The following is a 13,409-nucleotide window of genomic DNA, read 5'->3' as shown; positions in this document are numbered from 1 at the left end:
CGTGTAGTTTACGTTACGTTCCTCAGTCGAACTCAACTAACTCAGTTTTAACCTTTTGAACTTTTTGTGCCTGTACCCGGAATCTACCATTTCGTCTACAACTAAATCTCACGAAATACAGCTTTATAAATATGTTTTTAAAAAGACAAATATAAATTCGTCCTGGTATTGCATTTTTAGCAGCGCGCATTATTAATTTCGCGGGTTAGGGGTTATCTTGCCCGTGGCTGTATTGCTATTGTAAATTTAATTTCTGCACAGATAGGTATGAAAAGCTTTGTTTGAAAATGGAATGGTCTCGACTTTTAGATGGTCTCACTATAGACATTCTCGGTGCCGACCAAGACCCAGTCCTCTAGTGTGGAGAGGATTAGTATCGCTTTACCTCTACTATTAGGCTACAGTTTTGAACAATTTAAAACGACGCATAGAACGACGCATATCTTATAACAGGGACATGGCTACGTTGCTGAGTAAAGACCTGCCGGATATAGAGGTAAAAGCTTTTTTTATTGTCAGTTCATTTTTCATATGTCTAAAAAAGTCTGACTTTAGTTAGGTCGAATTAGATTTTCACTAGTGTTGCCGTGTTGCGCATGTGCTCTTTCGTGGTTTTTTTTTTTTCTTTCAAATGCCGGGTGATTTGTGTGGGAAGGCGCACGCTGTTGAAAGTTAATCATTTTGTTTCCATTGTATAGATGCACAAATGTTAGTTCACATCGACTTTTAAGAAGATTATGAGCTGGAAAAAAACGCAGATTCCGGTCTTTTCCCCTTTCTTCATGTTCTGACTTCCTTTGTACACTTTTGTTTTGCGCATAGTATGCAGGCCACATACTGGGAATTTTTAATACATTTTACGTGCACTTTGAGATAATCGTAGTGTTGAATTTTTGACATAATAGCAGTATGATAATACTTCCAAAGATCATGATAATATAACAACATTGGGTCACGAACGTCTTTCTACATTGCTGCTCTCATCTGGGTAGTTGTTAACACTGCCTTGACACCACTCTTAGTAGAAACGTTATTTACACAACATAGCTCACGAGCCATATGAAAATAACGTTCAAAAGACATGTCCAGACATACTTACATCAGCCTCTAGGACAGTATATGTATTCAGCTGTTACTGTTACTTGCAATATCTTACATTTTCTTTATTCATATCCAAGCAGAGAGAGAGAGAGAGGTTTGCGATTCAGGCAAAATTTCAGAACCATGGACAGTGCTTTTCTGTATCCCCATCATTCTGGGTTAGTGATTTAGGGTCACTGACGAATGTGGCCTTAGCATGAGATGTAACTGTATAAGACATGGTATGTAACAGCGACGTGACTGCTCTCTGTTTTCCTTAGTGTTCATTTACAGTCACCTCGCAAGACTGTCTTGTCCCTGATAATTTACCGATATGTTTTTGCCCTCATCTCTCGGTAAGTCTAATATGCACAACTGTAAAGTTGCTTCAGCCAAAACGTCAGCTTTTAAAGCTTTTCTTTGCTCCCGCCTACACTAATAGAAAATGATAGGACTAAAGCAGACGTCTCTTAATTTCATTTTGGAAGCGGACCAAAAAATACATCTGGTTGCAATATGCAAATTATGCCGCAAGTTCCAACTGTGTAATGCTTTCTCCCACTTTTAGCGCAGGCCCCGCTACCAATACTTCAGAAGAAGGCTATGTATATATAATCAAACGTATGAAACTGTTCTAACGCTTGAACATGCATCGCACACATTGAAATTGTCCTCTGAGCTCAGGTAAGGTGAAGCTAGATATAGCGCGGACATCGCCACTGACTTTCATAGAGAAAATGAAGCGGTTAGTGACGAGACTCATTAGCATTTCTATTCATGGGCGTTATGGCGATGGCGACGTGACCTTGGCGTGCGAAGTGCACTTAAGACGTGGTCTAAATGACTCCTGTCTGCCACAGAAAATACCTCACTAAATGTCATAATAACGGCTGTCCGCGGGGCAATTAAATTGGCCATTCATTTTGGCAGTCCTGTCAGACGTCTCATTTTAATATCCTGCTCTTCGCGAGCGCTAAACGTGCGCCTTTGTGTGTGCTCACGGATTCATTAAAAATCCTTCGGGATGGCCATCAGTGTTCGTTAAAAACGAGATTAACGTGGCCGTTTACACAAAGGGTTAGGGCTCTTTATGAAAGGCCCTGAACCCAACAATGACCACTCTCTGATAATGAGTCAAATGCCATGATGGAAAATTGTCAGCAGAAAGCCAAAATTGCAATATGAATGTTATGAAAGCCTCATTAAGTGACAGACATCCATATCATGTCACAGAGATGTACCAGTTAGAGTTGTTATCATTGACATGTGGCATAAACCTGTTCCTTAATTTTCATGGAATCATTTAGAATTTATTATGGACAGTGTTAACTGTGCCTAGCTTGTTCCCTCTTGGTACATTCATACTTACATTTGTTATGCATAACTTAGTGATGTAAGAGGATTGTGTAAAATGTTACCTAGTCAGGTGAAATTACACTTTGTTCGATCAATATCATGGCAACAGCTAGTACCTGGTTTTATCTTTACACAGTGGATATGCATTTTCCACTTCATAGTACTTCATGTTCTTGGAAAAGAAGTTTACCCTCTGTTAGACTGACTTAAGAGACCAGGAGATAAGAGATGAGGTTATTAGCTGACAGAAACGTAAAACATTTGCTTATACAGTATCCCTGATGTAAAGTTAGAATTTTCGCTGGTGTCCTTTGAATGGTAACTCTGTTGTTACTAAGCTAATGGACAAAAGGTAAATTGCTATGGAGAAAGGCATCATTGTTTGGTCCAATTTTGACGTAAAACCAATCCAAATGATGCATATTTACAAAAATTACAATGAGACATAATGAAACAAAGCGCTGTTCTGAATCTGTTAGCTTGTCGTGACAGCAGTGACCCAGGAACAGCAGGTGTCAGTCTCACCTGTAATCACTTGGTGTCCCTTCCTTCCTTCCCATGTGCTTTTGAGTTAATGATTGGCCCTGTCACAGGTGAATAATATGGAGTAATCTCTTGGCAAATACTCCAGTGTTCCTGCCCTCTGTGTCTGTTGGCAGGGTTCACTGCTTCATGCCCTCACCCCCCTTACAGAACATGTGGTATTTCCAACTTGTTATCCTCCCATTTCCCACCCCTCAGTTTGAGATAAGGCTCAGTTGTTTATCTCCTGTCTGCCTGTTTGCTCCTCCTGAATCTAGACATGGCTGGGAGCCTGGCTATTATGTAGCCACTGCTTAAAGTTTTGGACATGGCACAGTGAATGCAGGAATGTCTGGCCAGAAACATACACATACATACATACATTTATACACGCACACACACACACACACACGCATGCAAGCACACACACACACACACACACATATGCATAGCAGATCAATACATCAGTCAGTAACAATGGGATGCGTTCAAAAGAGGCAATATACATGTATGTGGGCAAGGTATCTAGTTCTGATTTTGAAATTTGAATTGGATTTTTTTTTTCTTATCATATGTTTAACTCTGTCAGGAATGCGTTGATTTGAAATGATCTACATTGCCCTACATTATTATGTCACAGAACTAAATTATATTCTGGGCTCATATGCTAGACTGTCCGGTTGCCGTGGCTTCATTTTCGCTCAAAGAGGATCAATTCTTGTATTGATTTCAGGCAAACGGCTGGACAAGAATCTCTGGAGTCTATATTTGAGTACTCTGCCTGAGGCACAGAAAAGGATGTGTGATGAGAGATGAAGTGATTCATGGAAAGGGGTAAAGTTCCCCACAATCGGTCCGCTGCGCAAAAGTCAGCGTCTTTTGTGAATTCTGTTTGTTCTTAGTCCGTTATGAGGAGGCCAAGGCAATTTATTACACTATGTACAACACCTTATTGATTCTTAATGGGGAAGCAGTGAAGCACTTAAGTAGTATGCATTCACTTTGCTCCTGCTTGGTTTGTCGTCAATTCTGGACCAAGTGGAACCTGAGGAGTCAATCCCAGTTTGAATGTGATAATCTGTTAAGGATAATGAGGAAATCAAGACATAACATAAGAGATCTGAACCTTTTTTTGATCAACTATGTGTGTTTCAAATAGGCAGATGAGGTAACAGACCATAAAAAAAAGCCAAGTGCTATATGAAGTTGACCGATGATTTTTTTTTATTATTTATTTATTTTTAGTTCAGATTAATGTGCATCTAATATAAATTATAATAAATATTGTACAGCTTCAGATTTTCATCTACATTTAAAACTGATATCTGCAGAGGTACTTTCTTCAGCACCATAATTTTTGATGATATGCACTGTAATTTTTTTTTTCTTTCTTTTTTTTTTTTTTACTTTGTGGATTTTGCTTGCTTGAGCAGGAAAAGAAGTCAGTATTGATTTGTTGTCTCAGTGGATCTGTGTGATCAGTGGAGAGTGATAAAGTCTGCCTCCAGAGCTCCTTTAGGAAAACACAGCAGATACACCAACGCATCCTTTTCCTAATACTGGATGAACCCCTTGTGGCAGTCGACTCCTCTGAAGCAAGGCTCTGTTTTAATGTAATTTATTTATTCACCTAGTCTAGAGTGGAAGTCCGTTGTGATTTCGATCTACCCATAATCCTCAGTTTTTCTTCTTTTTTGTAAACAGTGACAACCAAAGGGAGAGGAAAGAAACTCACTATTGTCCCATACACTGAAGGCATTTTTTGAGAAGATTTATACTAGTTAAGAATGTATCTGTAAAAGTTTTCTAACAATTCACCAAAACAAACAAACAAACAAATAAATAAATAAATGAATAAAAACATTACAGACTCTATGTCTTGATAGATATTCATAATATAATCTCGTTTATGAAAAAATGTCATTAGTCGAATAAACAATTGTAGTTAATTCTATTTTGTTATAAAACTGAGACCAGGTATTTTCACCTGCATCTGAATTCTGTTGACAGCTCCTTGGATGCGAAATATTCTATCTCTTCTAACTAGACCTTGTTTAAAAATTGCACACTGGCTTAACGTGAAATATTGATTACATTGCACAGATGGAGGCATTTTCTCCCTACATAATATTGATCTCATTGGCCAAAGTGGATACTGTTTGACATTGCTTACAAGAGGAAGCCCTTTGCTCTGAAGTCATTATTTTTTGATAAAAGAACAGTGCATTGCTCATAGTGTGCATGTGTATTTAATCCTATTGACGGTGACCATGCATCAGGAACGGGCTCGTCTTTCTCATCAGTTCCAGGTTCTCACTCACGTATACTATGAACATCAGCAAACACCTTTTCATTCTCTGGCCTGCATGCTCCAGCAATCTAGACTCAGTCGCTGAGTCTAGGTTGCAAAACAAGAGTATATTTGGTTACCATGCAGACCTAAGACATAGCCTTCAGTTCCACACCTATGTTCACTTTCCAACGCGTGAGGCATTATAAGTTCAGTTATTTGTCAAAAAAAACAAACAAAAAAAACAGTAATGCATAATATACAAGCTTACAAGCCTAAACTATGTGTGTGCCACAAGAGTCCTTTCTCTCCTCATCACATCACCAACTTAGTGATCAAAATTGAGTTTGAATGCTGATGTAAGTCCACCGCACATTTATACACATAAAGTACAATAGCTAGTTGCAGGCTAGCCAAAGTTTAAGAAAACAAACCATAAGCAAATCGTAAATTCATTGTAAAATTATTCGGGAAAACATGAAACAAGATTGATAGTTTAAACATAAACATGTTCGCTTAACTAAGTGCAATTTGAAAAGTCATATATAATTGTAAATGTGAATGTGAAGTGAATATTAATAAAATGTGGAGGCATATGCATGAAATGTCAATTTGCCAAATTCCCTTGGTTTTGTCATATATTAGAGCAAGATGTTAAATAAAAGTTACCAAGACTGCATTGTTGGTTTGTGAAGTGTTTCGCATCATATGTGTAATTATAGAATCTCAGACGCTGAGGTGACACCAAGAGTCTGGTGGATTGGTTCTCTTACACTTCTAAATCCAGTCTCTGCCCAAACCTGTCTGCTCTTCCTTCAGATAAAACCCACTGATTTATGTCTGTTACATGCTAATAGTCACATCAATAATTCATTCCTGCACTGAGCTGAAAAAAAAAAAACTACTACTCCCTCAAATGAAAAATGTATATTCAGTGCTATTCTTCCATTTATTGAGAGCAAGATTTTGGCAAACAAAGCAGTCTTCACATAGGCCTGTTCTTTTATTAGACATCTTTTACTAGTGTCACAATGTCATTTTTGATTACTCTTACTTTCCCATGTCCTACTTGAAAATGTAGAAAAAAAACCAAGAAGAAGAAGAACAAGAACAACAACTACAACAAAAACTATCAAAAGCTTGGCCACCCTAAAATGTGTATGTTGTATCAGGTCTGTTCTTTAACATGTGTTCCACTGTGAAAAGGTCAGGCTGCGTGGCTGCGATGATGTCACTGCTAGAGGAGTGCCAAAGTGTCTTATTTCAATTTGCTTTTGGCCTCCTGTTCTGCCCTTTGGAAGGATTGTGTTTCAGCACAGTGAAATGGCTGTGGACATGGTATTCTTTTACACTACGAAGAGCATGAAATTGGTATTAGTGTGTCCGTAATCGTTGCTTCCCTCTCTCTCTTGTTCCCTTCTCCCTCAGTAAACTGGCCGTTAATTGTGTTTGCCATTAAAAGAGCTCACGTCTGTAGCTGTCCTCAGCTACTCGAGTGTGCTGGGCTAATTTGACTGGCAAGCGTGAAGGCTCTCCGTGCATTCGAAATGAAGGTGGCCCCTGGACCAGACCAAGATGATCATCCTCATCACACATTCTCATTTCACAGTTTACTGTGTTTTCATTTGTCCTGCTGTTTCACTCACCCTAATACTGTTGATTTCTCAGCAGTCCTGTCTCACATGTTTTAGTAATCCACGCCTCATGTTTTTGCTCCGTACAATCTATCTGCTCTCCTGTAGAGCTCCCATGTCTTTGGAGCTGATAACATACAGGGTGTCGTGCTGGTCTTTAACCACAGCGCGTCGGGAAACCGACTTTTTTTTTTTTTGGTGTTCTTCTTTCCCTTGAGAAGCATAGCGCTAAGACCTGAACCAATTAAAACCAAGTTCATTGAAGAGTTTTTGTATGAAATGTTATACTTTCGTGAAAAAAAACCAAAAAAACCCTAACATAAATCTTGCACCACCTACGTGATCTTCACCCAAACATAAGACATATGCCTTTCAAGGGTGAGGATCTGTTGAGATAAGCTGTTTAGCTGCAGTGTAAACAGGGTCTGCGTTTCTTGCACATTTACTTGATTTTTTTTTTTTTTTTTTTGAATCCCTTTTCCTGACATGTATTTGCTCCTCAGAGTATCTTGGCGCTGAATCCAAGGGTGAAGAGCTATGCTGTTCCACATTCCACCGCCTTCAAGAAGAAGGAGAAGAAACATTGGAAGAGAAACCCTGAGAAGAGCTGTGACGTAAGTCCATACACTAAGTGATAGTCATAGGAATTGTAATAGCATCTTACTGTCAATCATAAATGGCATACACCACAATGGAGGGGTTTTTACTGAATTACTACATATATAGCCTAGGTCATTCTAGCTGAAAAGCAAGAACATTTCAGATGGAAACAGTTCAGACAATTCATGTAACAAAGAAAAAAACTGAAAAAGTGAGAAAATGAACTAAAAAAAAAACACATTTCATGTAATTATACAAATTAGCACTAATTCACAAAACAGACAAAAGAGAAGTGACAAAACCAGTTGTTGCGTTAAAGAGACTTGTCTGTGTTATATAATGTTTCCTGTGGCACGAGGAGTCATTGACTTACTGACCTCATATAGAGCACTGCAGACATTTTTTGTACTTTAAACAATGATTATGTTCATTTTCCAATGAAGTTTATCCTGATGATAATGGTGATTATGTGACCAATGATGATGATTATATTACTGTAATGAGCAATAATAAAAGAGGGGATTCAGCTCTGGAATTAGTTCCACCATCCTGGTTGTCCAATTACTCTATAGATTCAAATGCTGATTCCCAGAGCTCTTTTGCTTACACTTTTCAGTGAATTAATCCTTTCAGTGAATAAGCTATCATCATAGAGCTCCAGCAAGTGCATGAATGAGACATTATGAAAATGCACCATAAGCAGATGCCACCCCAAAAAGTATTAAATATTGCACATTTTCTCTCATTATGGTCATATATAGCCATAATTCTCTAACCTCATAAGCATATTCAAATGTACATTTTAAATAGTTTTTTTCTGTCCTGTGATGATTGTTTTTTGATTAAGAACCAAATCTGGTTTCCAGACTCTGCATATTAATTAGTTGCATAAATTATACTGCCAATTCCCAGCACAAGGCATTTTGTCTAATTAATAATAATAAAGTCCCAAGATGTTGGATTAGCTTAATCCTTTGCAGAAAAAAAAATGCAACACATAATTTCAAGTGAAAATGTCAGTAGTTATCCGAGTTGCAACAATGCCTCAATGTAATTCTATTATATTATACAACCCAGCCGAGTGCCAACACCATACTGGAGTCTCTGCAGGCAATTATGCGCTTTCTATATATATATATATATATATATATATACACACACACACACATATACACACACACACACACATATATATGTATGTATGTATATGTATGTATGTATATATATATATATGTATGTATATATACCTGTGTGTGTGTGTGTGTGTGTGTATATATATATATATAGAGAGAGAGAGAATATTATGAAAATAACCTTGAAGTATAACTAAACATGCTCCCTATGACATATGCTGTAAGGTAAGTCTTTCATCTCCCCAACCACCAAGTCCTTTATAGAAGTGTTACATTTCAGTGCTGTCTAAAACTGTAGTTTAGTGATTATATGAGGTGTTGAGAAGGATACAAAGGTACAAAAGATAATTGGTTTTATCCTGGCTGGTGTGAGGATTTAATGACTCCATAAGCTTAAATACAGCAGGTGTGTGCTTATGTAGTCAGTGTAAGCTCCCATTAGAGGCCACTGAAGAACTCTGCTATTGTGCTGAGGGTCACATCTTACTCTATAGATGTAGCATATGTTTGCTTGTGACACTGTCGTCAGGTGGATCCTGTCTGAGTTTTATTAGAATATAAGAGTATACCTAGAATTCTGATATTATGATAAGAAAAAAACAATGTTCAGTGTTTAACAATGTTCATATGTTTTGGGTTTTTTTTTGAGAAGTTCGTCAAAAGATTGTGTGTAAAGGCGAAAAATCTTTGAAACAGTGCGCGTAAAGGTGTTATGAGGGTGCTGTAATCTGAATTTAGCAATGGGTCCTCAGGCTATTGTCTTTATCTGCTGCTAACTTGATGTCTTATGTCTCATGAGGGCACAACAAGTTACCTCTCATATTGAAATATTTCCCCCTTTCTAACATTTTGAACATCTTTAACATTTGTATTTGTCAAAAGTGTTAGATTTCTGATCGTGTAACATTTGTAACATTTTGCTTCATTGTAAATTCTTCCGAGCAGCGACAGCATTCAGATATTGAAGTTGTTTGTTGTGATCACACAAAAGAACCCCGAGTGGTCTTTTGTTGTGTGTAGATCACTAGGGAGTGGAGAGCTTTATTAATGTGAGACTAACACTAAGCCTACCCCCTTTCTCCTTCTCCTTGAAAGCTAACAGCCAGGCTCCCTCATGAAAAATTGGATATCTGCTATGGTTTTCTTCCCAGCACACTGACTATATCTTCATGAATGGTGTCTTACCAAACTGTCATTTTCTTTTGAATTTCATTAAGCAGATTAAGTCAGTTTTTATAATGTCTGTGACTAAACTGTATTAGGTTATTAACAAAGAAGGGGAAAAAAAGCTTACATTGAACTTCGTCCCATGAAACGCAGGAGAAATCCTCTTTGACTCTTTTTCTGATAATGTCAATCATGATGTGTTACTGTGTCAAATGGCACCAATTAATCCTCCCTATTTGGAATAGAAATTCATAAATCTCTAAGGAGGAGATCATCTCTGAACACTAGGCCTTACTCAACAACATAATCTCCCAGTGTGTTTACATGTTTTTTACTTACTGGCCTGTATAGAATATGATGCAACAGTTACTGATGCTGCAGAGTCGCAGCAGGCTGTATCTCTGTATGAATCTACCTTGTTATAAATTCTTATCTTTTTCAAAAGGGGGGGGGGGGGGGTCCTTATTTTTTTCATCCTAGGAGAATTCAAGTTGTGATTTGTCATTGCTTTTACAGTTTTTACAAAATTCCTGTGTCACACATGCTGAAAATTTGCTCGACTTTGACATGTCAGATTTGAGAGATCTGATGATTGATTTTCAGACCTGTGTGAAGTTGGAGAACAACTTTGATGACATCAAACACACCACCCTGAGCGAACGTGGTGCTCTTCGGGAAGCATTGAGGTAAGCAGAATCTCTATGGCAATGTTCCAAGCATTGAGTCAAACTTACTTTATGTGTGAGGTTGTTCCAAAAAAAAAAAAAAAAAAAGTAGGAATATCGGGAGAGAAGGGAGTTTTGGGTTGGAGTTACTGGGGTTAAGTCATTCTTCAGTAGTGGGAGAACAAATGAATTTGGAGCAATTCAGACAGCTTTGCTGAGGGATTAATTTATTGGAGAGAAAGCCTCCCTCAGGGTTTTGTCTTGTCTGTTCAGCCCTGCAGGAAATGTTAAGGCTCACAGCACAGTGAGAAATGTAAATGTTTAATTTGTTACTTGAAAATGCTTATGGGTATCCCAAGACAGTATCCGAATACTTTACCATAATATGGGCAGGGATTTTATAGCAAACTTTACTTTTTGCATTAAAAAAAACAGCACAAGAACTAAACTAAAACAATGCTAAAATAAAGAGTTTGTCGTGCTTGTATACAAGCAAACTATTTAGTTGCTGTAATTTATGGCATGTGAAATAATTTTGACTAAATTCAAAACAATTTATGGAAGAGCCATGTGTCAGGAACATGGTCTATGTTAATTATGCAAATAGACACAAAAATAGTGTACAATAAAGCATGAGGGATGAATTCATATAATGCTTTAAAAGGCAAAACAGGAAATTTCATGAGGTAAGTTAATATAAGACTGAACAAAAGAATGAAAATCCAGTAACAAGCGTAAGAGTTATTTAAACTGTCATGTGTGCTTTTTCAATGTAATTTCGATATAATATCAGTTTCATTATAAGACAAAATCATCACGAGTGCTTACAGGAAAGTCTTCTTGATACTTTTCCGATTCAAAACCTGAATTAGAGCATGACAACTAAACTACTGTTTTAGTGCCATCCGGCAACATATTTTGAATAAAACTGCTTTTAGTGTATAGTTTGCCTCCACTCTAAGAATGTATTTAAGCTTCTCTTAGTTTCTTGTAGTTGAAGATATAAATGTACGAAATGATGGGAATGCTACTGTAGATATGACAGATTTTAGAATGATGTCTAAAAGGCATTTGAGTGTAATATTTATATACTCACTGCACCAAAAACATCAGTTTCCTGGGCGTGATTATATATCGCATCATTATATCCTGCAATCCACAGTATAATGTACTGAAAGCAATCCAAAGGTAACAGACACTCTGCTGAGGAGGAGTGTTTGCACATGTTTGTGTGTATGTGTGTGTCTCTGTATCTGTGTGTGTGTGTGTGTGTGTGTGTGTGTGTGTGCATGTGTTTGAGGGAGAGAGAGAGAGAGAGAGAGAGAGAGAACTGTTTCAAGCAGTGGTAGAGATTCACTGAGCATTGTGGAGGCTGATTTTAATCCCTCTTTTAACGGGACTCCCCTGCCGTGCTGAGCAGCAGATTTGATGAAAGATTCAGGTTTTCTAAGCGCTAATAATATCTGACATCAAAGTCAAAGTGGCGTGGCTTTCTCTGGTGCTCCTCCCGGGGGGCCGCTGGCTTCTCAGGCCCCCGTCGCTGGGCGCTGTGAAGTCCTCCAGCTCAGACTCTCCACTCCGTGACTCATGTGGGGTTAGTCAGTGAGCTGATCTCTCATTAACAACTACACTGTCACTTCACTAATAGGAGAAAAAAATAACTGCTGTATGCTGTATGTGGAGCATATTTGAAAGGCATCTTCGTATAACCAGATTTTGATTTTGATGAGATTTTGTCCTAATGTGAACCAATAGCGATCAGTACAGTTTTGTGTATCACTTGTGGAAGCTTTTAGTTGCTTCAAGTCAGGATATTCGTGGTGTGAGTGTTGAGAAATATCAAACAAATGAAGTTCCATCACTGAGTATATGCTTTTATGAAAAACAGACAGAATAATGAGAAAATGTTATTTGAACTTTTGTACTGTAAAATGACTGAAAGCTGATTCATTGGGTTGTGATAAACTTCTCTCTCTGTCTTTGTTGACGGCATCTTAGGCCCAAGTTCATCTTTATTTTATGAGGATGTCATATCAATGTCTTACTGTGTCTAAAATATTTCTCAGTGGAGCATTCAGGGATTGATAATCAATTCTTACCCTTTAGCTGCAGTAGAGGTTGATCATTGAATAACGTGACCTGACAACACCCTAGACTGAACCTGCATCAGTGATATTCACCACAGGATCAGGTCAGTGTCTTTTATCTGACGGAGAGAGAGAAAGAAAGAGAGAGAGAGTGAGAGAGACAGACAGACAGAGGGAAAGAGAGAGACAGACAGACAGACAGAGGGAAAGAGAGAGAGAGAGAGACAGTGAGAGAGAGGAAGTAAGAGGGAGAGAAAGGGAGAGGCAGAGAGAGAGAGAGAGAGAGAGAGAGAGACAGAGAGTGGATCTGATATTATATATAGGTCCTGTTGTCATCTGTTGTGTTCAACATGGAAATCCACAAACTGTGAGTTTTCTAAACATAGTTTCAGTCTATGACAGACTTCACAAATAGTCTAACATATTGTCAGAAATGGACTTCACTAATAGTCCCACTGGTATTAAAAAAAAAGAAAGATTTTTTTCTGACTCGTTTTATTAAGAAAGTGTGTAACTCAAAGCTCATAAATTTTCTTTGGTGTCTGCTGTCAACCTGATGTCCCAGAAAACTGGAGTCAGGTAAGATGATTCGCTGTTAAAATCATGAGCTCTAATGAGGAGTAACTCTCCTTATTATTCCATGCTCCATCACACCCCTGACTGAAGTCTCTTTTTTTCTGTCTTCCTCTCCTTGGCAGAGAACTAGTGTATAAAGGTGGATTGATCATTAAAAATGTCCCTTCATCCCAGCTGTCCTGGCACCCAGTTTGAATGGAGAACCCTCTTGATTCATGGCCAGACTTAATTGGTCATATCTAAGATGGTTTAAGTAATTAAGATGACAGAGTTGGTGTGTGAGAGGCCAGTCTCGTCAT

At 38.0% G+C, this 13,409-nt stretch overlaps 1 protein-coding gene across 1 annotated transcript in view; it reads left to right on the top strand.

The window, feature by feature from the left end:
- The first annotated feature begins 457 nt into the window (after positions 1–457).
- The window catches only part of dpydb (dihydropyrimidine dehydrogenase b), a 67,680-nt gene continuing 54,728 nt past the window's right edge, over positions 458–13,409 (top strand). The window contains exons 1-3 of the mRNA XM_030773264.1: positions 458–496; positions 7,386–7,496; positions 10,386–10,468. Of these exons, the coding sequence (XP_030629124.1) occupies positions 458–496; positions 7,386–7,496; positions 10,386–10,468 (233 nt within the window). The remainder of the gene's footprint in view (positions 497–7,385; positions 7,497–10,385; positions 10,469–13,409) is intronic.

This window comes from Chanos chanos, chromosome 5, assembly GCF_902362185.1.
Source record: "Chanos chanos chromosome 5, fChaCha1.1, whole genome shotgun sequence".
Taxonomy (NCBI): domain Eukaryota; kingdom Metazoa; phylum Chordata; class Actinopteri; order Gonorynchiformes; family Chanidae; genus Chanos; species Chanos chanos.
The sequence above is the reverse complement of the archived record's forward strand: the minus strand, read 5'-3'. Positions and strand labels throughout refer to the sequence as shown.